The sequence below is a fragment of the Oncorhynchus mykiss genome, chromosome 17 (genome assembly GCF_013265735.2).
Source record: "Oncorhynchus mykiss isolate Arlee chromosome 17, USDA_OmykA_1.1, whole genome shotgun sequence".
NCBI classification, from domain to species: domain Eukaryota; kingdom Metazoa; phylum Chordata; class Actinopteri; order Salmoniformes; family Salmonidae; genus Oncorhynchus; species Oncorhynchus mykiss.
The window spans coordinates 29,068,384-29,094,766 of NC_048581.1; the positions used below are offsets into that span (position 1 = coordinate 29,068,384).

Genomic DNA, 26,383 nt, shown 5'->3' on the forward strand with positions numbered 1-26,383 from the left:
TACGGCAGAAGAGCTGAATCGCAGGCAAAAGCAACACCTGCAGGACCTCTTCGTGGAGGACTCTGATGAGGAAGACTTCCCTGGTTTTGTGTAGCAGGAACATGAACCTGTCAAAGCCCGCATCCTCTCTGTTTCTACAGGCATTTTTTCATGGGGGGAGGAGTGTGGCGAAATCTGCACGGAGTCTTCACCGTGCACTTCCACTTTAAGAGCACATGAGCAATAAGGAAGGAGGAAATAAAGAGAGCTTGTTCAGCTCGTGGGGAGGGCCTCTTTGGTGGCGCGACAGTTTGATTGTGTGTGCTGCAGAAGTTTTGTTTGTTTTCAGCGTGTGTAGTTCATAGAGTGTTTAACTCAATCATCGGTGTAATCGCTCTAGGTTGTGGTTGTTTTCGTTTGGGACCGCGGCCGTTATGGATCGCATGGATTAGTAGCAACATTGTTGCGAAGCTTTAACATACAAACCAACAAACCATCGGACAGTCAGACAGTACACCTGCACGCCTGAAGACCACAGCTAAGATCTCTCTTGTTCTCTTTCTCTTCCCTCTATCGTTCCAGTGCTTTACCCTGCAACAGACTCTCTATTTTTCCAATGCACTTCCCATTGAAGTTCATTAGAGCTGGACTATTATTGCCCTGCCAGAAGTATTTGGACATTTTAGTTAAAAGGGAGGTTGCTTGCAAGTTGTGTATTGTTATGTGAACTGTATTGAGGTGTACTAATGACATGTGGCCGAGAAGACTGTGGACATTTTTAAGGCCTTTGTTGTGTCGATGAACACCCCCCACATTCATACCCTTTGCACTCATCCACTAGAAAATAATACAGATTATTGCAAATCCTATGTTGATGACTGGGTTCGTTCTTGTATGAAGTTGCTGTTGAATTGCTCTGCCATTATTAGTATTAGTATTATTGTATGAGGTATTCTTGTTTGGGTTACCCCTGTGCTGTGATGTGGGTTTTATATGGTGTGTATTCTTTTTTCTCTCCACTGGCTATCTGGTAAACAGGCTACCCTCTAGGCAGTCTCTTCTGCTGAGGTGTGTGGGTCTGGTAGTGGTACTCGTCTCTATTCTACTCATTTCCTTTCGGCATGGTTAATACCTGCCTGGCGCCCGAACAAAATCTTTCTTTACCCCTCTAATAAATACCGCTACAAGCGCATTAAAGGGACAGTTAATTCATTATGAAATCAAAGGTTGTTAAATGTTTTCAGATCACACCTAAAACGAAATGGTGCTTATCGTTCACATTTATTTGGGATTGAGGCATATGGCCGGATCTACATAACAGATACCATGGGACATGGTTGAATCTCGTCAATAGACCACTTTCAAGTTCTGAAAACATCTGACAAGCTTTTCATTTTGGAGTGAACTATCCCTTTAAGGCCCATTGGCTGTGCTGTGTGTGGCAACATGGTGCTAAGCACTGACCAAAACCATTGGAGCCAGCTAATGCTATCATCCTAGATAGCCACTGTCACAGAAAACTTCTTAGGAAATAGGCATTCCAACTCACACTGACAGTTCAGTTGCGTTCTCTCCTTTACCTATACAATAAAGAGAAGGGGATGAGAGAGAGAGAAGAGGCTATTCATACAAAGTCAGACACCAGCAAAGGCCTGTATTTCTGGGGGACTATAGGTCTCTCTACCTCTCTTGGAATTGTAGCACAGCACGCAGGCGAGGACCAGGACAGCCACCACTAGCAGACAGCAGGCCACGATAAAACATTTCTTCCACATTGCCATCTTCACTGTAGAGAGAGAGAGGAAGGAAGAGTGAGAGAGGTAGGGAGAGAGATGCAGGGAGAGGGGGGAGGTAGGCAGGGTGTTTGTGAGAGGAAAAGGGTAAAGGTTGAAAGACAGTTAGGGTGGGTGGAGATGAGGACAGGGTGGAGAGAGGGGACAGAGGATGGTTGAAAGAGAGAGAAAGTCAATCTTAAAGTTCAGAGTCAAATGTCCATCTGCTTCCTCCTCTTGGGGTCTGAACTTAAGTGTTCCCTTCATTCCCCCTCTCCTCCTCATCCCCCTATCTTCTGCCTTGCCATTGGAGTTGCCGTAGTGCCAATATGGAGGGGGGGGGGGCAGGCTGGGTCTAATTGCTCTGGATAATGAGTGCTGGCCACGTCGTGCTGAGGAGTCATAACCCATGGGAGCCTAGCGCTTTGCCGCTAGCATCCGGATTGACTGTGCTCTCGCGCTAGCCGTCGGCACTAACCACACCACAGGACAGAGGGCAGAGTGGCTGCGGGGAATTTAGCGTGGCTCATGCTAATCAACGCCACAGCAGAGGAGCTCATTGGGGTTCGTTAATAGTGGGGTCAGATAACCTTGCTGGCAGGCACTGGGGTGGAGGGATCAGATCAGACGGAAGTAAACTTGTCAGTTGTCACTGAAGCAGCAGTGTTGTGAGAAGAGCAAAACTGTCCCTGCTGGTCCAAAGAGGAGTCTTTCGTTTCTACACGAGTGGTGCTGTGAACGCAAATCAATCTAGACTGGTGCATCCAGTAAGAGCAGTAAATAAATGCGTGTCTATGGTGGAGTGTGTGGACACCCGCTGTGTGTGCTGTTTGCCTGTCTCTCAACCTATTGTGATAAGTAAAGCAGGGCCTTGCTCTATCTTCTCAGAGTGTGTGTGTGTGTGTAACTCTCACCATCTACGGTGACAGGCTGACTCTGGACCATGATAGTGTAGTTGATGGCCTTGCAGTAGTAGGTGCCACTGTGCTCATTCCCCCCTCCCTTGATCCGGTGGGAATTGGGTTGAGGTGGTGAACAGCGGCTATGTTCCCACTTCGGTACCACTTACAGGTGACGGGCGGGGAACCTTCCACCCCATAGATCAGGTACATCTCATCTCCCTCTGTGACCCCCGACAGGTCTGGGGTGATGATGACTCCTGGATTGGACAGAGGCACTGGGAGAGGGGTTTTTCTGATGGTTAAATAAGAAATGTGCAATAATGCTACAATCCAATGAAGCATGGACATGTTTAACGTTGTATACCATTCCACACTTCAACAGGCTCAGCTAAGACTGCGGTGGTGTTTGTTGCTGACCAACGCGTCGACTTTGGGGTTGTTCTGTGCCTCACATTTATAGTCCACTGTGTCGCTGTAGTGCTGGACGGTGATAGGGAAGATGGCCTGATGGTGCGGCTGCTGCACGGTGGTCGAGTTACCCTCAGAATACTTCTTCCACAAGGTGTAGTCGATGGGTAGGCTGCCTCGGTCTGAGTGACAGCGCACCTGAAGGGCTTTCCCACGATCACTCTGCCAATGGCTGTTATCTCTGGGTTACTGTCAAGAACTGGGGAATGAATAGAACAAGTGATTGAAATTACAAAATGGACTGTTCATGTGGAGAGGTCACCTTCCAATGACATCAACATTACTTAGCGGCTACACGTATGACCACACTTCGACTCAAAGGTTGTATCTGAGTCAAGAGTTACATTTAAAAACGGGTGTTCTTCACCTAAAAGAGCAATTTCCCACATTATCATTTTTGATTGGAGTTCCCCTTTAATATCATATTGTTGTGACAGATACTGCATCCATACATGTTATCAGCATATCCTTAGCTTAGCTTAGCTCCTTGCCCTGTATGCTCACCTTGCATTCGTACTTCCCAGTGTTTGCCACTCTGGCCATGCGCAGAGAGTAGAGGAGGTCCTCTGTGGTGGTGGTGCTCTTCGTGTACACCACGGTGTTGTCCTTGTAGACGGTGTATTCACGGTTCAGGAACCAAGAGCTGCTGACTAAGGCCTGGCAGCGTACCATCACATTGGTACCTTGGGAGACGACGTTGCTGGGCTCCAGAGTCAGATTGACACTTCGGATTGTGAACACTGGAGAAATAACTCAACGTCAATGCTCTGACTGATCAAATGTTCTTTATAACAAAAGTTCTAGAAAACAAGCCTTTGTGATCTCATACCAAAGCACATTATTTAGTGAATTCACACTTGGTAGTGACATTAATCTTTTCACTGAGGCCAAAAAAGATATCCCCATAGTAAGAGAACAGTGCAATAAATATATAGCTAGTCATCTTCCAGCTCCAAGATATTCAGATGAAATCACTCACACCAATGAATTGGATATAAACACAGACCCTCAACAAAAACAACATAAGTCTTTTGATTCAGTTCATGCTGATAGCGAACTGTTTTCCCACATTTGTCCTCCACAGAGTACTTCTTTAGATAAAGGGGCCTCCCAGTGGGGTCTAGTGCGGAGCGGACATTCCTCTGCCAGGTTTCCCCCTCTATCCTAACAGGAGGCGGCGGCGTGTGACACTGCTAACACGGGTTTCCACATTTTTTCCAGTGTCTCGGACTCCAAAAGTGTGAAAACACTGATAAGACAAGATCCAGGAACCATTCTCATAGGATTTCCAGTGTGTCAATACGGTTTTAGCTGTGTTAATACTACGATTAGGGTATATCAGTCACCGCTCAGTATAAGATATGTTTCAGTAAAACAAGTCCATAGCATTAGAAAGAAGTAGATAAGCAAGAACGTCCAGTCCCAAAGCACACAATCTATGAATACACAAACCTTCACAGAGAGAACCAAAACAATAGCTGAATACATACCACTCCTAAAGAAAAACCTGAAATACACAGAGTTCCCTGGTTTTGCAAACTGCATTCACTGCACTCTTGACTATCCTATTTTAAGAATCTCTTCAAGAACACTAATACATACATGCCTGTGATTCCGCCACTTGGTCTGGATGGAACAGGAGGGGGAAAAGAACACACTACATCAACGTAAAGAAAATCCTTACTTCCTTATTTCCCCACCCAACCCAAAACCCTCCCAGAGGGAGATTATCATCAAACTTCCTTACAGGTGGGGAGGAGAACAGAGATTAGCAGTAGTAGTTGGGTGACCATCCTGAGTGAGGGCTGTTGGGGCTCCCACATCGGTGGTGGCTGTCCTGGGCTGATGCGACTGGGGGGATAGTAGTGGGATGGGAGGAGGGAGAGGACAGGGGAGGTGCTCTACCTAGGCCACAGAGTGGGCCGCTGGTTATCACAGCGAGCATAGCCCTCGACTTGGCTTCATTTTCCAGGAAGTGACTGTTGTTTCCTCAGGATGTGGGAGCTGCTGGAACTTTGCTGTTTTGGAATGTTCTCTTTCTGGGCTGTGTGTGTAGTCATAGACACTGCTCAGCATGCTTAGGGTGCAGTAGGAAGGAGCTAACCTTTGCCCCCCCAAGTGTCTGGGCCTCTACAGGTACTATGGGGTAACATGGAGTGGGGCACCCTTGCTTCGGTGCTCAGGAGAGCATGTTTCCTGAGGGTAGGATATCACATTGTGCTCGTTCGTTACAGTTTACACCGTCGTAAATCCCAGCATGCCCTTCAAAGCTGTCAAACTACTTTTAGCTTAAGCTCCTAGTTACGATTTTGTTTGTTTTAACTTCTACTGAGCTACCTACCGCCAGACATATTATACCTTATTGGATGAACTTATTAGAACAAAATAAACAGTTTTACTATGATATACCACTCTTACCTTTGTACCAATATGAAATAAAAAATAAGATGAAAATGTATGCACTCACTAAGTCACTTTGGTTAAGAGTATCTGCTAAATGACAAAAATGTAAATGTACATTTCTTAAGGGCAGGGTAAGTTACTTTCTAAATGTAATCCGTTATGGTTACCTGTCCAAAATTGTAAAAAGTAACTACATTTTTGGTTTACCATAACTCCAACGTAATCGTATCACTTACTTTTGGATTAGTTTCCCTTTAAGAGGCATTAGAAGACAAAAAGGATACATCAAACACATTTGGTATGTCATCGTAGTGGTCTCTGACTCGCTCAGGTTGAATAAACTTGAATGTCATTGAGAAAACAGAAAGGGGTCCATGTATTTTTTTCACTCAAGAACCAGCAACCTCTTTATACCCCCTTAAGCAGGGTTGGGGACTAACTGATTACATGTAATTTGATTACAAAACAAACTAATCTTTTACACTACCAGCAAAATAATAATCAGATTACAGACACTTTTGAAAAACTAGATTACTTATTGGATTACTTTTAAATTCACTTTACCATTTTTGCCTGAGATCCAGTTGGGCAAGACAGTGCGAGACTGGACTCATCTTAGCTCCTGCCCTGCCTCCAGTTAAGGCACACTTATCTGTACCTCCAGACCAGTAGGATTCTATTCCATGTCTAAACTCAGATAGGGGACTGCTAGTTGGCAAGTATCATTGGTTGTTATCAATTAAACTGTCTCTCTTTTTACTGAGGCTTTCTTGACCTTTAACCATAGACAAATCAATGTCACGGCAAACAGAGAAACAGTTCAAAGTTAAGGCCTCTATTCAATGCGTCTCGCTGAATTGTTACAGATTGTACGATAGACATGCGAAGGTCATATCCTATTGAGCCGAGATATGCAGTATTTATGGTGAATGCAGTGTCAGCTAAAGTAGAAACATTGCCATATAATTTCAATCGCTCTGTAACTTCCACGATAGGGATTGAATAAAGCCCTAAATCTGATTTTATTCAGAACATTCATGAAATACCAAACAAATAAATACAAGGATTCAGAATGAAAAACAAAAACTAAATGTAGCAAGCAGCACCTGGAATCTCAGGCTTAATTAAGTCCATGAAAAATATTTGAATCATCTCTTTGCTATGAAATTCATACCAGGACTGATTTTCACAGACACTCACTCCTCAGGGGATTTTTTTTAAGCGGTCTGGTGAGAAGGAAAATATGCCTGATAAAAAAAAAAGTAATTTTCATTATTTTTTAAACATTCCTGATCAACCGATTTGGTAATGACACGAATATTGTGACGCAAAAGTAGATACATTTGTCTTACACAATACATGTAGAACTTCATAATGAGAGCATGAACATTAACACAAACATGAAAACACACACCAGCAACAAAAAACACCAGGAAAACTAGTGTTGTTGTGTATTTGGTTTATTTTACTGACTTCATCTCCTGTCCTATAAACCAGTCAGCAAAGCCGTCTTCCGTCACAGAGAAACACCCGATTGCTTTCATTTCTCCTAAAGTATTCAAAGTTTATTCTTGTTTCCATATCTAAAATGTTAAAACTCAAAGAAGGATATCTAGAGATGTGATTCTGAGCATGGCTGACAGACAGTGTTGTGGGGTTTTGCTGTAGGTGTCAGTGAAAGCAGTGGAGGCTGCAGTACCTCCTCCGTACCCTAGAGGGTGAGCTACTGAGCGTAGTGGGGCTTGGTTATGACCGCGAGCGCAGCCGCTTCTACAGAATGCATGGCATGTGTTACCGGTTACCCTGCCCGATTCAGTCCACAGGCAAAGCATTATTGTCCATTCCTTTCTAGAGTGATAGCCAAGCTGAGGACTTTAGAGGCAAAAAGGTGATGGGAGCATCCATGGGGGAGTACTGTATGAGGAGAGACACCGTGTGGGTGAGAGCGTCTGTGAAAGGGGGAGAAACAGTCCTCTCTCATCTCTCCATCCCACTGAGGTCCAAGGCAAACAAACACCAGCAAATAAAAAATATAAAATCACAAAAAACGGAAGAAAAAAAAAAGTTTCAAAGAAAAACAGGAAGGTAATACAGAGCAAACCCAAAAAGCGACCCCTAATAGAGGCACATTAATTGCGATACCGCACTTGGAGCGAGTGTTGACCAGAGGGGTAACCCTTGTTAAAAAAAAGAAAGAAAGGCACCTCAGGACTCACTGAACTGATTTTGTGACGTTTTTTTGAGACGTCGTGGTATTATGTGGCTCATGAGGTACCTGAGCTAGTGTTGGAGGTTGACAGAAGGAGCTGTGGCTTTTGACAACAAGGACACTGAACTGAAGAAGTGCTATGGATCGTTACTGTGTATTTACCAGTGGTGTCACTCCTCTTTTTCGACCCAACTTCTATCACAATCTTCTTGAAACTCCTTTTCTGCTAAAGAACCCACACGGCTGGCAAATAAAACCAAGGTTAAAAGAAAAAAAAGAAAAGAAAATTGCTGTAGACATTTCTCCAAAAAGGGAAGCGGATAGCAGGGTGGAGGTTGGTAGTTTGCACACAGGGGAAAGAGCTGCCTAGGGCTGGTGTGTGTGTTTCTGGGGACAGTCCATACACAGTTTATAAAGTCCTCATAAGCCTGTGTGCGAGAATGCAGCAAAGTAGCAGTAGAACCCCATTCCCTCGTCCCCATTGGTGTCAATGGGGATGAGGGGATGCAGTGGGCGCTGTGTTTCTTCTCGTCCAGCCGCGGGGTGCTTCTGGCTGGGGTTAGGTCTGTAGGAAAGACTGGGGATGGGCATTGGTCAAGCGGGCCTCAGCCAGAGCTCTGGAACTGATACTTCAGGACCCCAGCAAACTGCTCCGTGTCTCCCAGTGCTGGGGCTCCTCAGGTGGGTATGGCTCAGCTGATGAGTGGGGGGGTCTGGAGCTAGAGCAGCAGAAGCTTGGAGGCTGTAGAGAGCTCCTAGCTAATTCCTTATTGCTTTGCAGGTAGGGCAGACAAGTAGCATCAGTCTTGGGATTAGAGCTGAGCAGTAGTCACCCATTGCGCTATGGACATGAGGTCAGCCTTTGGGCATAGGACAATGGAGATGAATGGCAAAGGTTGGTGAGGTTAGCACAATTGGGTGAGGGTGCATGGATGCAAGGTCTGGTTAGTCCTACAGTATAGCATGGTAGTGGACATCTGTATGGGCATCGGTTTGTGTCCAAGGCTGTGGGCCGGCCCACTTTGGGCACATCTGTGCTCTGTTCTACATTTCACTTTCTCTCAGATGTGCCCCGTCTGTCAAAGTGCCTGGCTGTTTCAGAGGAAAAGCCTGTAGTCCACCATCTTGTACGTGAACAGTGAGAGAAAGTCTATTAGCTACAGCGGGGGGGCTTTCAATAAGGGTTGTGCGGGCGTCCGTGAGCCACGCCTTTCAGGTCCAGAGTCGTGTGTGAGAGATAGCCTCTTGACCCCGATGCATAGAGGTCATAGAAAGGTAATGTAGAGGTCACTCCGAGTTCATTCAGGTAGCGACACCGCCTGTCTCCCCCAGCCAAGGCTGGAACCTTTAAAATAGACCTATTATTCATCTCTGTATACACGCAATTAAATATACACACTCCTCAGCACTGCCAAGTCTACAATCAATAGCTTCATAATAAGAATATGAATAAAACGATCAAGAATAATCAGATAATCAGTCAACATCATAACACGAGTTTGTCAGCAGCCATCACTATAGAACATTCAGGGGTGGTAACAATTGCATATGTACATTAGAAGTCATTTACATCCTGGCTCCGAGGGTGAGAGGTCAGGGGTCAAAGGTAAAGTTCAAGGGGGGGTTGACGCTGAGGGGTTATCTGAGCCTCTTCTCCGCTGAGTAGATGGACATGTAGTAGTCGTTGCTGCCCACCGCCAGGTGGGGCTGTTGGGACACAGGGAGAGAGAAAGAGAGAATATAATGGACTCAAAGACAGGCGCAAAAACATTCATTTTCCAAACCATTTAGTGTAATTAGGTGTGATGAAAAGACAGGTTTTGCAGAGTATAGTTTAAGAGACATAGGGATAACTCCTTGTACCCACGCAACTTATTCACCCAAATCGTAGTTCCCATGTTACGTTATCTAGTTGAGATTCTATGATACTATGAAGAGAATAAGAATGGCATAGTACCCAGTAGGGATGGAAGGCCAAACAGCTGATGGCCCCGATCCTTTGGCCCATGAAACCGTCATAATACTTGATGTTGCTGATCACGTCACCGTTGGAGTTGTACACGGCTATGAACTGGTTCATCGATCCACTGGGAGAGGATGGAGAGAACGAGGGAAAGAGCGAGAAATTAGTTTCATAGCTGCGATACCAAATGTAGCAAAAGTTGAAATCGTCAGACCGTCCCCCACCTTTCATCCGTTGATATAGTATTGACCACATTTGATTCCTCAAAGTGAGTTTAGACCATAGAGTTTGATAGAGGGTTACAAAAAATGGGTTATATCCATCTGGAGTCCTCTATGGAACTCTATGGTTTAGACCATTTATGAAGGCCCTTCCTGCCGCGTGCCGAAAACCTGTGAACTCACCAGGCGAACAGGTTGGCCTGTGGATGGATGTCCAGCGCCGTTAACCCCTTCACCGTCTGCAGCACGTTCACAGAGTCCGGCGACCGCAGCTCGAAGAACCGCACGTCTCCATCGACACTGGGGAGGAGGACGAAGGAGTCAAAACAGTACATGACATGTCATCACATCCATTTAGATCTACAGGAAGTAGGGCCGCTGGTCTTGGACCGAGCCACAGACAGCGAGAGAACTAGAGCGTGTGAGAGAGTCAAGAATAGTAGTATGACCAAATCTGGACACCCAACCGTCACAGAGATATTCCATCAACCAACCATTCAATCACTCATCAACGAGCACTACCTGACACTAATGATTTTGCCGTCCGTCTGCTTCTGCAGGTGGGCCTTGACCACCCAGGACGAGTGTTCCCTGTATGTCATCACACGACTATGGGGAGACAGAGAGGAAAAGCATCATCAACTTCAGTCCACCTACAACCATGTTGTTGTTCACAGGAGAGACCGAGGCAGATGTGAAAAGTAAGCAGCGTGAGTGGATGGACTCCAACATAGTTCATCAACATGCAAGACGCCACACAGTGTAAAAGTGAAGGGTGTATGAGAATTTAAAGCAGTGCCGTTGTGTTGGTCTGAGTTATCAATCAATCAAATGTATTTATAAAGCCCCACTTTGTGACATCAGCAGATGTCACAAAGTGCTATACAGAGACTCAGCCTAAAACCCAAAACAGTAAGCAAGGCTGTATTGTGTGTATATGGCCACTGGGAGTCACCATAAGTACATGGGTATAAGCACTATTGGACAGCCCGTCTCCATGGTAACAGCATCCTTGAGTGACAAGACACTATGATTGAAGATTGAGGAGGTAGTTGCCCCTAAGCACAGATCTAGGCTCTAGATGACCTAACCTCAAATCCTAGCTTTAAGAAGCAGAAAACAAATCTGACTCTGGGCCAGCAGTAAGAAGCAATCAGAAAGCCAAAGTGAGGACCAAAACCTATCCCTGTTCCGTTGGCGAAAATAGTTACAAATTCTGTAAGAGTGTGCATGATTGTGTGTTCCCCTGGGTGTGTATGCGATGTGTGTGTTTGCTTAGCCCTCTACTGGTTTTAAAGGAGAGCACAAAGGGAAAGGGTTCGACAGTCTCAGTGCCTGAGGGGAAGCTCTTAAATGAACATTAGTTCAAGATTTATGGGACACTACGGCTTAATTGCCCTGTTTTCTCTTTGGGGATGAACTCAAATAATGTTTGGCTGAAGATGTGCACGACCGTGTGGACACAGGATGTGGCAGGAGAGCTGGGAGCTCCCAGGTGAGAATACAGCAGAAATCAGTGATATGAGTCTTCAAATAAACCGCCAGTTAATTAGGTACACCACACCGTTCATGAAACTAGATCGCTCCTACAGACAGTCAGTCAAGTGGCTGTGACTCGCTATATAAAGCAGGCAGACAGGCATAAAGACATTCAGTTACTGTTTGGTTGAACGTCAGAATGGGGAAAAACAAGTGACCTAAGCGACTCTAAGCATGTTATGATCGTCGGTGCCAGACGCTCCTGTATCTCAGAAACGGCCGCCTGCCTGAGTTTTTTACGCACAACAGTGTCTCGGGTTTACTGAGAATGGAGCGACAAACAAAAAACACCCATTCTGTGGCAGTCCTGTTGGCGAAAGCAGCTTGTTGATGAGTTCGAATGAGAATGGCAAGAACCGTGCAAGCTAACAGGCGGGCCACAGACAGACAAATAAATAATGGCGCAGTACAGCAGTGGTGTGCCAAACAGCATCTCGGAACGTACAACTCGTCGATCCTTGTCACGGATGGGCTATTGCAGCAGACGACCACACCGGGTTCCACTCCTATCAGCTAAAAACAAGAAGAAGTGGGCACGTGACCAAGACTAGACAATCGAGGACTGGAAAAACATTGCCTGGAGCATGACAGCAAGTTCAGTTTACTTGAGTGGCCTGCGTAGTCCCCAGACCTGAACCCAATACAGTATCAGAACATACTGACATCCAATCTGCGTGTGGAGCGTTTTCCGACACCTTGGAGAATGCCCCGAAGAATTTAGGTTGTTTTGGTGGCAAAGGAGAGTCCGACCCAGTACTAGATTGGTGTACCTAATAAACTGTCCGGTAAGTGTTTATGAGATGAATTATTAACAGCTTTACCTATTTTGCTTTGCACATACGATTTTACATTGTGTCTGATGATAATTAAGGGGATAAAATATATCTGATGCTAATGAGAGTTTCATAAAACATTAAGACACACAGCTTCTCTTTGTTCTACTGGGAATAAGAAGCCCTATGATTAGAAATGAATTAGGAAGAATAGAAGCCCATTCACATTTATCTCAAGGCACATTTTAGACAGAATAATGTGACCAGGTTCGTGTGCATTGCAGGGATGATTCTCATTGTTGAAGCCTTTATGAAAGTCAAAGTGTGGAGGCAGCATTAAAAGTGTGCGTCTGCGTTTGCGCGTGTGCGAGTGAGAACACTCACCACTCGTTGGCGCCCATTCTCCTGTCATAGAGGCGGACCGAGCCGTCGCCCAGCCCCGCTGCGATGAGAGACCGCTGTGAGTCACATGATAGGCAAGTCACACAGCTGTCTGCCCCCGTTGGGATGTCCTGGTAGACACACACACACACACACACACACAATTAGTTTAAGCAATGTGGGGGGAAAAAAACGTAATTACATAGTCGTTGCCGTGACATAAACGTTGTGGTTGTCACGGTGCTCATTAAACATTGAGGAACTGGCTAACAACTCGATCAATCACGTCTACAGCTGAATGATGGAGAATGCCGTCTGGGCTCTGCCGTCAATACAGCCAGAGACAGGGCAGGGCTCGCATACCTACCATACTACTGTCTCTCAAATAAAGGGTTAACAAGTTGAATGGAAATACAACCGATAATGTTGAGCCAGGTGCTGAATACCAGGATGCATTCAGTGCCTTCAGAAAGTATTCAGACCCCTTGACTTATTCCGCATTTTGTTATGTTACCGCCTGAATTCAAACTGGATTAAATACATATTTTTCTTACCCATTATTCTGTACAGGCTTCCTTCTTTTCACTTTCATTTATGTTAGTATTGTGGAGTAACTACAATGTTGTTGATCCATTCTCAGTTTTCTACTATCACAACTATTCAACTAACTGTTTTAAAGTCACCATTGGACTCACGGTGAAATCCCTGTGCGGTTTCCTTCCTCTCCGGCAACTGAGTTAGGAAGTTAGCCTGTATCTTTGTAGTGACTAAGTTTACTGATACACCATCCAAAGTGTAATTAATAATTTCACCATAATCAAAGGGATAGGTCTGCTTTTTATTTTTTTTTTACCCATCTACCAATAGGTGCCCTTCTTTGCGAGGCATTGGAAAATCTCCCTGGTCTTAGTGGTTGAATATGTGTTTGAAATTCACTGCTCGACTGATAATTGTATATGGGGGGTACAGAGAACGCAGTCATTCACAAATCATTTAAAACACATTGCACAGAGTCTACGCAACTTATTATTTGACTTGTTGAGCACATTTGTACTCCTGAACTTAATTAGGCTTGCCACAACAAAGTACCCACACTTCCACAGATTGTCATAATGCTCCCAATGGACCTATTGGTCAAAACTTGTAGAAAGGATTTGAGATGAGGCACCTGTGACATTTCAAAACAACGTCGTTGATAAACGGGTTAGTTATGTTCAGTGTGTTTCCCTTCACCTGAACCTTCATCTCCCTCTCCGTGTCCCAGATCCTGATGACCCTCACGTCTCCAGACGTCATCAGCAGCCCCGTCTCCTGCTCCCAGTCCACCACCATGCCTGCACCTAAGAGAGGACTCTGGTTAGTAACACACACAGACAGAAAGATACAAGGGAACACACACAGGCGGAAACACCATTGACAAAGACCCAGCTGTCAATGCCCGGGACACGGGGGCATGATCTACCAGCTGAGCATGGGTCATGAAGTAATCTGCCAAAAGTTCTGACACACTCAGACTGGCGGATGTAAACAGGAAACACACCATCTGAGTCAATTGTGGGTCTAATGAAGGGTCACTCATCAGCCGTCAGGATATCACCAACACCTATCTAGGGGGCTAGGGGTCGATTTGGAAGAAGCAAAAAACTTTGAGGCAGCTGCCAACCCTGTGACTCACAACAGTCAGAGGTTAAAAGACCTACTCCTCTTGGAGGGGGGGGGGGGGGGGGGGGGGGGGGGCTTTACTTGGCTCATTGCACGCTATCGTCTCCTTGTGGCAGGCCGGGCGCTTGACCTTGGTCGTCAGGTGAACGGTGTTTCCTCCAACACATTGGTGCGGCTGGCTTTTGGGTTTAGCAGGCGGGTGTTAAGGAGCGCGGTTTGGTGGGTCAGGATTCGGAGGACGCATGACTCCACCGTCGTCTCCCGAGCCCGTTCGGGGAGTTTCAGCGATGAGACAAAATCAAAATCGGGAGGCAAAAATAGGGGGTCAAAAAAGCAAAACAAAAAGATGAACTGCTCTACCAGATGTTACTACTGGCAGGCTGTAGTGACAGGGTGTCACACCCAGAGAGAGAGAGAGAGAGAGAGAGAGAGAGATGAGAGAGAAAGACAGAGATTAGAGAGAAAGACAAAGATTAGAGAGAAAGATGTCCCGTTGACAATTTGGTTCTTATCATTTTCATATTGTAAATAGCCAAAGTAAGCTTTAGCAATATGTATATTGTTATATCATGCCAATAAAGCAAATTGAATTGAAAGAGAGCGAAAGACAGAGAGAGAGAGAGAGATATGAGAAAGGGAGAAAGACAGAGAGTGATGAGAGAAAGACAGCGAGAGAGAGATGAGAGAGAAAGACAGCGAAGGAGAGATGAGAAAGAAAGACAGCGAGAGAGATGAGCGAGAAAGACAGCGAGAGAGATGAGCGAGAAAGACAGCGAGAGAGATGAGCGAAAGAGAGCGAGAGAGATGAGCGAAAGAGAGCGAGAGAGATGAGCGAAAGAGAGCGAGAGAGATGAGCGAAAGAGAGCGAGAGAGATGAGCGAAAGAGAGCGAGAGAGATGAGCGAAAGAGAGCGAGAGAGATGAGCGAAAGAGAGCGAGAGAGATGAGCGAAAGAGAGCGAGAGAGATGAGCGAAAGAGAGCGAGAGAGATGAGCGAAAGAGAGCGAGAGAGATGAGCGAAAGAGAGCGAGAGAGATGAGCGAAAGAGAGTGAGAGAGCGAGAGATGAGCGAAAGAGAGCGAGAGATGAGCGAAAGAGAGCGAGAGAGATGAGAGAGAGAATAAAACAGAGATTAGAAAGAGAAAGACAGATAGATTAGAGAGAAAGAGATTAGCGAGAGAGAGCGAACGAGAGAGCGAAAGACAGCGAGAGAGGATTTAGAGAGATAAAAACAGCGAGAGAGGATTTAGAGAGATTAGAGAAAGACAGCGAGAGAGATTAGAGAGAGAGTAAAACAGATTAGAGATGCGAGAGATTAGAGAAGGATTGGCGAGAGAGTGAGAGAGAAAGACAGTGAGAGATTAGAGCGAAAAGAGAGAAAGACAGAGATTAGAGAGATGAGAGAGAGCGGGAGATTAGTGAGTGAAAGAGAGCGGGAGATTAGTGAGTGAAAGAGAGCGGGAGATTAGTGAGTGAAAGAGAGCGGGAAAGAGATGAGAGAGAAAGACAGCGAGAGAAAGAAAGACAGCGAGAGAGAGATTAGAGAGAGCGAGATATGAGAGAGAAAGACAGAAAGATTAGAAAGAGAAAGAGAGAAAGACAGCAAGAGAAAAACAGCGAGAGAGAATTTAGAGAGAGATGAGAGAGAAAGAGATTAGCAAGCAAGAGAGAGAGCAAGACAGAGATTAGAGAGAAAGAGAGATGAGAGAAAGACGGAGAGAAAGACAGAGTATAGAGAGAGATGAGAGACAGAGAGAGAAAGATTAGAGAGAGCGCGAGAGATTAGAAAAAGCGGGAGAGAGCGGGAGAAGCCCTTGGCACCACCATATGCTGCTACTGAGAGCGAGAGTCACAGAGCTAAACTGTGGTCGAGTCTCAACCGTACTTGATAAACCGCTCTGTGACACCTGGCAGAGGGCCGGGGGCGTAGCCTAACCTTGAGGCTAAGCCCCAGCGTGGCTAGCTCTGGAGTCACAGCTACGCGGGCTGTTAGCTAGCTCTGGAGTCACAGCTACGCGGGCTGTTAGCTAGCTCTGGCGTCACAGCTACGCGGGTTGTTAGCTAGCTCTGGCTCACATGCAGACGAGTGGGGGAACACTTCAGAGTGTACTCAGCCACCCACAGAGCTGGGACCCTCACACACACACGAACATCTGTGATTCCCCCATTACACACACGCGTGCACACACACAACATTCAAACACACGCGTGCACACAAACAGAACGTCTGGCCCCATTCAGAGACCAGAGACTGAGGCATTCCTTTGAAGTCTAGAGCTCTGTGTTAGTGAGAAATTCCCATCTCTTGTTGATGAGGAAAGAGGGAGAGGAAGAGTACAGCAGAGAAACCCTAATCTTGTTTATTATAACTTTAACTATTCCAGGCAGATAGTACTAAAGTCAATGCTCACAAGCAAGGGTTGGAAACTCCAAATATTTCCAATCGTTTCATTATGAACCAGAAGCACATTTTTTGTTCTGACCAGCATAATAAAGTTCGGAACCGGTTGGAACCAGAAGAAAGTACAATTTTAGAGAATTTGGCAGTACGTCCAACCGGCCTCACAACCTTACCTAGAAAAGTAGCTGGCAGACAAAAAAAGAGAACGTTGTTAACCGGTTCCCATGCTTTTAAAATAATGCTTATGTTCCTGAACACTAGAGATCACTTCTGTTTCCGTCATTCTTTCGAGTTTTCGGATTTGTTCCCTGAACCGGTTCCGTCCCCTGCGTACAAGCCAACACACTGACTGAACCCAATGTCAGGAAAATAAGAGAACAAAACAGTTCACCCCATCTCTCATTCTTCCCATCCCATCTTTATTCTCCTCCCACTCCGACACCTCTCTTTTCTCTTCACTCCCTCCATACAGTTCAACCGTAACCAACTCCAATCAAAAACATCTCTCAGGCGCTGAAAGGTCACATCAGGGTCAACGCATTGAGTTCTTACACAGACTGTCTCAACTTCCCTAAAATGAGAGAATCAGCAGCATAACCAGGGATCTTAGAAGTCCACACATATATCAATAGCGACATTATAGATGGAGATGCCTGACTGAGGGAGTGGATGTGAGGTAGTGCTGGAGGCTCATTGTTCTCCTTAATAACGACTACAAAGGCGGCTAATGATTTAGTTAGCATTAGCATACTGTATAATGGAATGGATATTCCGGGGCTGCCTGTGCGTGGGTGTTGCTGGTGCGTATAGATGCTAGCTGCAAGCGCAATTAGGTTATCCCTACAGCTAGCGTTCGCATAAACTAGCGTTAGCGGTCTCCAGTGGCTACGATAGCCCCATTCCACTACTCATTCTGCCCCTGGCTCTCTTCCCTAATACCCTTCTCTATAGCGCTCCTTACATATCCCTCAGTCTCACTTCATACTCCCATCACTCATTATTTCTCTCTAGGAGACTAGCACTGCCTCTGCATTCTCATTCCACACCATTATCACCTGTTGATGGACTGGCTCTCACACACGCCGCAGTTTATTAAAGACTGCGCCCCGACTTCAACTTCCCTCCTCTCTCTCTTTTATTCCCTTAATCGTGTTTGCTTTGAAAGTGTCCTCCAGGACCCTGGTGATGGAATTAACTAGGACTACGCTGCACAAGCCTGTAGTTAACGATGAGGGCGTCACCACGGATGGGGTTGATTTGATGGACACGGGCACCGGTAGTTGATTAGGCTTCTGGCGCTAGGCTAGTTGACCTGTGAGCTGACGAGAGACATACAACTCTAGAGTGGAGCCTGTATCGAACCTGTATTACAGGCTAAGGGAGTCTGAGTATTAGAGCAGTGATGACTAAAAACTTTGGGTCCAGAGTCACTGAGACATCTGAGCCTTCTCTCATATTCAGCCTGTTTTAGTTTGTCCCTCTCCCAGTCCCTCTCTCTGTCTATCTGTCCGCCCCCCTCTGTTCCTCTCTCTCTGTGTACGTATCCTCTTTTAGTCCTACACCTCCCAGCCACGAGCTCCCAGAGGCCTTTTTAACAAGCCTCCAGCCATCCAGTGTATGTGGAGTAGGACAGCCCCAGGACTGCCCTACTTTCACTCAAACTTCCCCAGTCTAGTCAGAGAAAAAGAAAACTTCCTCAAGCTGCTGCAGGAGAATGAGAGTTGAGGGGAGAGATAGACGAGAGAGAGAGAGAATGAGAGAAGGGGGAGAGCGCAAGATGTTATAAACGACATTTGCATGAGAACTTAATTAGGTCTGCGCTCTGTCTGTGTGGACGGGAAGTCGATGTGGGTCTCCCTCTCCGGAATGCTAAACAAACACTAATGATAACTCCATAGGGTGTAATGAGGGCTGAGAGGGAGACGGCGCTGCTCCACAACAGATAGAAAATAAACAGCACCCAAACAGGCAGGCAGGCTCTCCCTCGCTCTTCCCCCCTTTCTCATATCTCTCTCTCGGTCAATCCATCACTTTCTCGCCTCTCTCTCCCTATCCCTTCCATCTCTCTCTCTCTCTCTTTCTCTCTACCCTCCTTCCCAATCTCTATGGTCTTCTCTCTGACTCACATTACATGCCAATTCAGCTGCAGAGGAAAAACCCAAGTCTGGATGAAGACAGTTTTAAGGCCCCTTGCTTGGCTGTGGAGGGAACTAATCATTGGTACTGTAGAGTCTGGAGTAAGGGCCTCAGGGCTAGAGGAAGGAGGTCCATTATTTCTACTATCAACATCCCACATTACCAGCAGGCCTCTAATTATACACTGTAGATTATTTTTCAGGGCATCCTCAATCATGTTATAACCCATATGGGGGTGCCGTGATGACAGTTGTAAGACTAATGTGGGTTCCCTGATTAGTACACTACTGCCACTGTAATTCCAACCCTGCAACGATACCGAGGCCGATAGAACCAGAAACAGCACATTCACATCGGAGCTGAAGCATTGCTCTAACTACGTCGACACAAACTGTTTTTATTATCAGGGTAAAACAAGCACACAATTCATAAAAACTAAAAAGACAAATCTGAGTTGTTAATACACCTGCATTTAACTTTGCGTGTAAAAGCTTACAGTTAAAACTAGAGTCGTCTGGGCAGAGTTCAACCCCCTTCATGTCTGTTTTGTACATGACAACTGGTAGGAAGACATGGTACCAGCTTTGGCCTGTGGAGAGAGGGATACTGACGAAAGGGAGGCCTGGGAGGGGGGCGGATCAGGCTACAGGAGGAAGTAGTAGTGCAGGGGCAGACTGCTGGGGTTTGTGCAGCACACTGAGTCAGACGAGAGGAAAAGACGACGGCAGCACTCACCTCCCTGTCCCTTACTCCTGTCCAGACAGATGGAGACCCGCCTGGCCAGACCTGCGAGGGGAGGAGCAGAAAGGAGGAGGCAGGGAGATGGGGGAAGGAGAGTCAGAAGCACATCAGCCCCAGCACCTCACACTTAGCAAGGACCCCCGCATGCACGGACACACACACACTCACGCTCTGACGCATACATGCAGTCTTGCACACGCACGCTCTCTGTTTTTGTTTGTGCGAGTTTGAATTCCACACAGACAGATAGATAGACACATAAGCGCACACAGCCACACACACAATGAGAAGCGGAACAACAAGGCTGCAGTTTACCCAGCATGACATCTTCCAAATGAATACCGCTGATACACCCCGATCAAAAACTATGGAGAGAGAGATATTCCACTACTCAACTACTGGGTGTGCATTTAAAAACAGGCTCCAGATAGCTACACTACATCTTAAATCATATATGCACCCTACGGCCTTGGCCAAAAGTAGTGCACTATATAGGGAATAGGGTTCCATTTGGGATGCAAGTCATATCTCATCTAAAAGCCTAGAGGGCAGAGGAGTCTAAATCCCCTGTACCACAGGGAAGACGAGTGTGTGCACACCTCGTTGAATGGATGTGTGTGTACGTACGCATGTGTGTATACCGAGTGTACAAAACATTAGGAACACCTTCCAAATATTGAGTTTCACTCCCTTTAACTCTCAGAACAGCCTAAATTCGTCGGGGCATGGACTCTACAAGGTGTTGGAAGCGTTCAACAGGGATGCTGGCCCATGTTGACTCTAATGCTTCCCACAGTTGTGTCAAGTTGGCTGGATGTCCTTTGGGTGGTGGACCATTCTTGATACACACTGGAAACTGTTATGTGAAAAACCCAGCAGCATTGCAGTTCTTGACACACTCAAACCAGTGCGCCTGGTACCTACTACCATACCCCGTTCAAAGGAACTTATATATTTTGTTTTGCCTACTCACCCTCTGAATGACACACAATCCATGTCTCAATTCTCTCAAGGTTTAAAAATCATTCTTTAACCTGCCTCCTCCCCTTCATCTACACTGACTGAAGTGGATTTAACAAGAGACATCAATAAGGGATCTTAGCTTTCACCTGGACTCACCTGGTCAGTCTATGTCGTGGAAAGAGCATGTTTTGAACACAGTTTATAAGTGTGAATGTGTGTGTTCTGCAATACAACAGGACTAACTGCATATAGCATAGTGATACAATTAACACCAACTATTACAGTGTAGGGGAGCTGGCAGCCTTGTTCTGCTAGAGGCAGATGAACATAAAACCAACCAAAGTCAACGTAGCAGCAAAGTAGCAAGACAGAGTTGGAGGATCTCAATGAAATGAGACAAAATGAGGAGGAATAGCGCCCGACGTCGTTACTGGATGGAGGGGAGAGCGCGTGTTATGGAGATGGGGGAGATTTGGAATGTGTGTGTGTGCGTGCTTCTGAAGCAGTTACAATCGGTGCCAACGATGATCTCACGATGGCATCTGTTCATTGCAAGTGCGCCAGCTGTATCAACGCAAGCTTGAGCTGTACAGACCATCTCTACCCCCCTCTACCTCCAAGGTGAAGTGGTGGTTAGTTACCCTGCGAAATCCTGATTGTTGAATACCTTGTTGTTGACTGTGATATCTGCCCTACTCTGAAATCTTCAGGGATGTGTGTGTGTGTATGACAGCTCTCCTTGTGATGCTAGTTAACTGTGTCACCTCTCAGCAGGCACCCTGAGCAGGGACGCTGCTCATCTTTGTTAAGGTGGGACACACACAGCTGGTGGTCCGCTGTACTGTCAGTCAGAGCACACATGCACTCATTAGAATAGAATGAGTGTGTCTCATTCCATGATTCGACACAGAGCTGTCAGAGCTAACGTCCTGCTAGCTAGCTCCCTTGCCTGTCCTCCTTCACACCCAGCACAGATAATAATGGAATGTGATTCAGCTATGTATTGAATGTCAGACAACAGCTCATCCTTGACCTGTATGTACTCACACACTTTTCTTCTACCGTACATTTCAGTTACACTGTTTATACTCAGCACATATTTATTTATATACTGGATACCTGGCATAGCGCACTCTTAATATATCTAGTGCTGTACATAGCCTTCTTCATATATCTGGTGTAAATTCATCTGGTTTACATACGTATAGATTGCATTTGGATTACTGTTAACAGTGCTTTGTGGGTTGTTAATTAGATTTATCCCAACGTGTCTTCATTTCTTTCATTAACTAGCTTGTTCAGGGGCAGAACGACAGATTTGTACCTTGTCAGCTCGGGGATTTGAACTTTCGGTTACTAGTCCAACACTCTAACCACTAGGCTACCCTGCTGCCCCATAACATCTGCTAAACTGTGTATGCGACCAATAAGCGTTGATTTGATACAATCTCAAATGAATTCAGTAGCCAATTTCCTGCACCTGCCATCCATAAGCCTACAGTTCTCTGAACCGTCACACGTCAGAGAAGTACAGGAGAGGAACATAGACAAGCAATTGGCAGATGTAGAGTGAAATATGCGGGGGTTGGAGAGTTGGTGGAAAGGGGACATGGAGATGGGGGTCTGAATTCTGAGCGGGTGGGGAGGAGGGGGGGACTTGAATGATTGTGGACACTAGAACTAGGTGGATTGAGGGTTTGGGATAGAGGGGTGGATGGGAATGGGGTAAAAGTTGTATTGTGTGGTGGTGGTGGTGGGACAGGGTGTAAAACTGAAGCCGACGGGGAGGTACTCTGAGGGTCTAGGCTGATAAACGGAGGGGGTCTAGGGGGGGGTAAATAGCGTGGTCTTTACTGTGGGCGCTGGAGGAGGGCTGACCTCGGGTGGTGGGGAGCATGTCGGACAGGCCCTGCCACGCCGTCACCATCTCGGGGTTCCGCTGGTCCGCAAAGTTCTTCCAGATACGCAACGCCCCGTCATCTAGAGGGAGGGAGGGGGGAGAGGATGTTTGGAGAAAGAAAGGAAGGGGGGGTGACAAAGAAGGAAGGAAAAGTAAAGAGAAAAAAAAACAGATATCATACAAGGTTAGAGGTCGCAAACAACTTCCATATTTACACTTGCAGAAACACGTCCCCCCCTCTGTGCCCATGAGAGACGAAGTGCGTGCACATGGATTTACATTAACCGCTATGGCCTCGAGCGCGTACGTGACCTAAAAGTGCTGAAAGAACACAACAGATGCACAGTCTATGGCTATATCCCAAACAGCACCCTATTCCCTACATAGTGCACTACTTTTGACCAGAGCCCTATGGGTGCACTATACAGGGAATAGGGTGCTATTTGGGAGGCATCCTATCCCTTAACATGCATCTCTGAACAAAAGAGATAACGGACAAGTTCTTACGTCGGGTCGACACAAAGCAACTGTCAAGCAATTTGACCTCGTCTCTACAGCCTCAGGCTTTACAAACTCATATGTACAATACAATGAGCTTGTGCCTCTCCTTCATGCCTGGTACCTTCCCACTGCTTTCAAGCCTACACACACACACACACACACATACAAATATAATACCATGCTCCTTGCCACTCATTGTACAAAGGCACCGCAAACTAAACTGAAACTAAGTTCAAGGTCGTGTTAACAGGGTCTTGTTTCTCTAGTCCTCCTGAACAGACTGCCAAAGAATCCCAGAACGTTCAGTATTGAACCACTTATGTACACTCTTCTCTTCCTAGAAGTAATGACGGATGGTGCTCAACCCTTCACGTCAAGGTAGGGAAGAACTTCAAATACGGATGTATTCTGAAAGTATTCAGACAGGGCTGCAAACCAGGGTGAATGAATGACCATGTTTAAAATGACAGACAAAACCACATTACTGTATATGACTTTGGAGCCACAAAGCATTTTAACACAGCCCTGCGATAATTGGTTTCACATGAGAAATAAAGTGAACAGAATGGTGCTCTCCAGCAATTCAACATAAGTCTGCCGACTTAATTCCTTTTATAATTATTTAAGACTGCATTTTTTCACCCAGGGAACAATGTGCGCGTGTGTGTTCCTGTTTGAGGATGTGAGTCAGGCTTTTGAGGCTTATTAAGACTTCAAGGTCCAGGAGAGAGAAAACATGCACATTTATTTACTGCAAAAGGATGGTGTCCTTGAATTGAGGCAACTGGGGTCTATTTAGTTTCTGCATTTAGTTCGATTGGGTGATGCTGAAGTGATTAACTGCTTTTAGTTTTTTACATGTGTGTGCTTGCATATGTTTGTGCAAGATAATTGAGTCTGGGTGTATGTGCGAATTTTTGAGATGATCGCATGTGTGTGTGTATTTATATTATACTTAATATAATAAACGGCGGCAGATTTCCGGCTCGGTGATTCAAACCGGCGACTCTTTGGTTACTGGCCCAACGCTCTTTAACCGCTAGGCTACCTGCCTGTGTGTACAGTGTATAGGTGTGTGTGTGTCTGACCTGTAGCAGTGAGCAGCAGGGAGTAGTCATGTCCGTTGAGGTACTCCATAGCTGTGATGCGGGTGTAGCGAGGGTTCCCGTTGTAGAAATAGTCCAACCTCTCTGCCTTCTCCCAGTCCCAGAAACTACAGAACACACTTACACTTCAGTCACTTCCAGCACTTCAGTCACTTCCAGCCACTATACATCAAACCAAGTGTCTGTAGCACTGCCAGCTATGTCTCTATGTGTGTCACTGGACGGTAATGGCTCTGATAGGGGACAGGCTTTTCTCAGGGCTGCCACTACAGCATGTGTCTGAATGACCTGGTTCTGATGACTTTCAACTCTTTTCACAGAGATGAACACAAATAACTCACACCATATGGCTTGTTTCCACATATCCAGCCCTCTCAGACCAGCAAACAAACACAGTCAATGGCCACATCTCAAAATGGCTTCCCATTTCTCATATACTGTAGTGCACCTTGTGTGAATAGTTTCTGAAGGCACTGTTTGTCTCTGGCCAAAGTAGAGCATTATTTACAGGGACAGAATCATATGAGACAGTCAATAATGTGTTTCAAATATAGTTGAGGCGTTGCGCATAGGTCTCTCACCAGATGCTGTCTTTGTCTGCCACGGCGATGCAGGGGTTGAAGGGGTGGAACTTGACCACGGAGGGAACGCCGGGGTTACGGTTGATGAAGATCTGGTCGTCCAGACGTGTCACGCCTAGAGGGGGAGAAGACACTAGTCACCAAACAAGAATCAAACACCACACAATCCATATGTATTATTTGGCTTCATCAATTAATGAAAAGAAGTCAAGCGGTCTATATTTATATGGGTGTGTGACTGTGGTATCATGATAGTAAAGATATGTTTGGATGAAAACACTCATGTAACTCCCATAAAGACTGGAACATTTGATAGTGAGAGCCCTATTCAATAGTCCTACAGTCACATTACAATCCTTGTCTAAAGGTCTAGCTCTCGCTACGTAGCCATGACAACCATCACTTGTGTCGTCAAGGTGTCCTTCGGCTATCTGGAATGTCTCTAAGTGGACCGTCAGGAATTTCAGAGAATAAATGCTAATTGAAAAAAATGTCATAAAGTCGTAAAAGAAATCCTGGAAGAAAATGTTTTTAATCTAGCCTAGCGAGACCTTGGCAAGACCTTCGCCTCTGGACTTGATCAAAAGCTGAAAAGGGGTTCATTAAAAGCTAGTCTTGTCTGTGTCGTTTTCTCTACCATGCAAAATTCAATACCACGAGTGTGAAACCTTGTATTGTTGCTTTCAGCAAACTCATCACGTATTTCACAAATAAAACAGAAAAAAAACAGACTTCAATCAGTTTCCCCGGCTCTCTTTTTCCCCGTCTCTGTTCCCCGGCTCTCTTCTTCCCCGTCTCTGTTCCCCGGCTCTCTTCTTCCCCGTCTCTGTTCCCCGGCTCTTCTTCCCCGTCTCTGTTCCCCGGCTCTCTTCTTCCCTGTCTCTGTTCCCCGGCTCTCTTCTTCCCTGTCTCTGTTCCCCGGCTCTCTTCTTCCCCGTCTCTGTTCCCCGGCTCTCTTCTTCCCCGTCTCTGTTCCCCGGCTCTCTTCTTCCCTGTCTCTGTTCCCCGGCTCTCTTCTTCCCCGTCTCTGTTCCCCGGCTCTTCTTCCCTGTCTCTGTTTCCCGGCTCTCTTCTTCCCCGTCTCTGTTCCCCGGCTCTCTTCTTCCCCGTCTCTGTTCCCCGGCTCTCTTCTTCCCCGTCTCTGTTCCCCGGCTCTCTTCTTCCCCGTCTCTGTTCCCCGGCTCTCTTCTTCCCCGTCTCTGTTCCCCGGCTCTCTTCTTCCCCGTCTCTGTTCCCCGGCTCTCTTCTTCCCCGTCTCTGTTCCCCGGCTCTCTTCTTCCCTGTCTCTGTTCCCCGGCTCTCTTCTTCCCCGTCTCTGTTCCCCGGCTCTCTTCTTCCCCGTCTCTGTTCCCCGGCTCTCTTCTTCCCCGTCTCTGTTCCCCGGCTCTCTTCTTCCCCGTCTCTGTTCCCCGGCTCTCTTCTTCCCTGTCTCTGTTCCCCGGCTCTCTTCTTCCCCGTCTCTGTTCCCCGGCTCTTCTTCCCCGTCTCTGTTTCCCGGCTCTCTTCTTCCCCGTCTCTGTTCCCCGGCTCTCTTCTTCCCCGTCTCTGTTCCCCGGCTCTCTTCTTCCCCGTCTCTGTTCCCCGGCTCTCTTCTTCCCTGTCTCTGTTCCCCGGCTCTCTTCTTCCCTGTCTCTGTTCCCCGGCTCTCTTCTTCCCCGTCTCTGTTCCCCGGCTCTCTTCTTCCCCGTCTCTGTTCCCCGGCTCTTCTTCCCCGTCTCTGTTTCCCGGCTCTCTTCTTCCCCGTCTCTGTTCCCCGGCTCTCTTCTTCCCCGTCTCTGTTCCC

The 26,383-nt window shown here is 46.5% G+C and overlaps 2 protein-coding genes across 8 annotated transcripts in view; both read right to left on the reverse strand.

Moving 5' to 3' along the window:
* Nucleotides 1–1,613: 1,613 nt before the first annotated feature.
* Nucleotides 1,614–5,022, reverse strand: LOC110493660. The gene is given in 8 exon segments (XM_036948367.1): nucleotides 1,614–1,765; nucleotides 2,666–2,769; nucleotides 2,771–2,794; nucleotides 2,796–2,928; nucleotides 3,018–3,320; nucleotides 3,613–3,861; nucleotides 4,724–4,747; nucleotides 4,869–5,022. Coding segments are annotated over 8 exon segments (1,065 nt in total). The 5' UTR covers nucleotides 4,945–5,022.
* Nucleotides 5,023–6,966: 1,944 nt separating this feature from the next.
* The window catches only part of LOC110493661 (regulatory-associated protein of mTOR), a 190,418-nt gene continuing 171,001 nt past the window's right edge, over nucleotides 6,967–26,383 (reverse strand). For 2 of the 7 annotated variants that reach the window (XM_036949653.1, XM_036949651.1), the window contains exons 27-36: nucleotides 24,601–24,715; nucleotides 24,002–24,126; nucleotides 22,391–22,492; nucleotides 19,544–19,594; nucleotides 13,844–13,950; nucleotides 12,614–12,741; nucleotides 10,440–10,526; nucleotides 10,101–10,217; nucleotides 9,691–9,820; nucleotides 6,967–9,440 (exon numbers count right to left, since the gene is read on the reverse strand). In XM_036949653.1, coding sequence (XP_036805548.1) covers nucleotides 9,372–9,440; nucleotides 9,691–9,820; nucleotides 10,101–10,217; nucleotides 10,440–10,526; nucleotides 12,614–12,741; nucleotides 13,844–13,950; nucleotides 19,544–19,594; nucleotides 22,391–22,492; nucleotides 24,002–24,126; nucleotides 24,601–24,715 — 1,031 coding nt within the window. In that variant the 3' untranslated portion in view covers nucleotides 6,967–9,371. Of the gene's footprint in view, nucleotides 9,441–9,690; nucleotides 9,821–10,100; nucleotides 10,218–10,439; nucleotides 10,527–12,613; nucleotides 12,742–13,843; nucleotides 13,951–19,543; nucleotides 19,595–22,366; nucleotides 22,493–24,001; nucleotides 24,127–24,600; nucleotides 24,716–26,383 lie in introns of all 7 variants that reach the window. The other 5 variants (XM_036949652.1, XM_036949650.1, XM_036949655.1 and 2 more) reach the window with 3 other exon arrangements.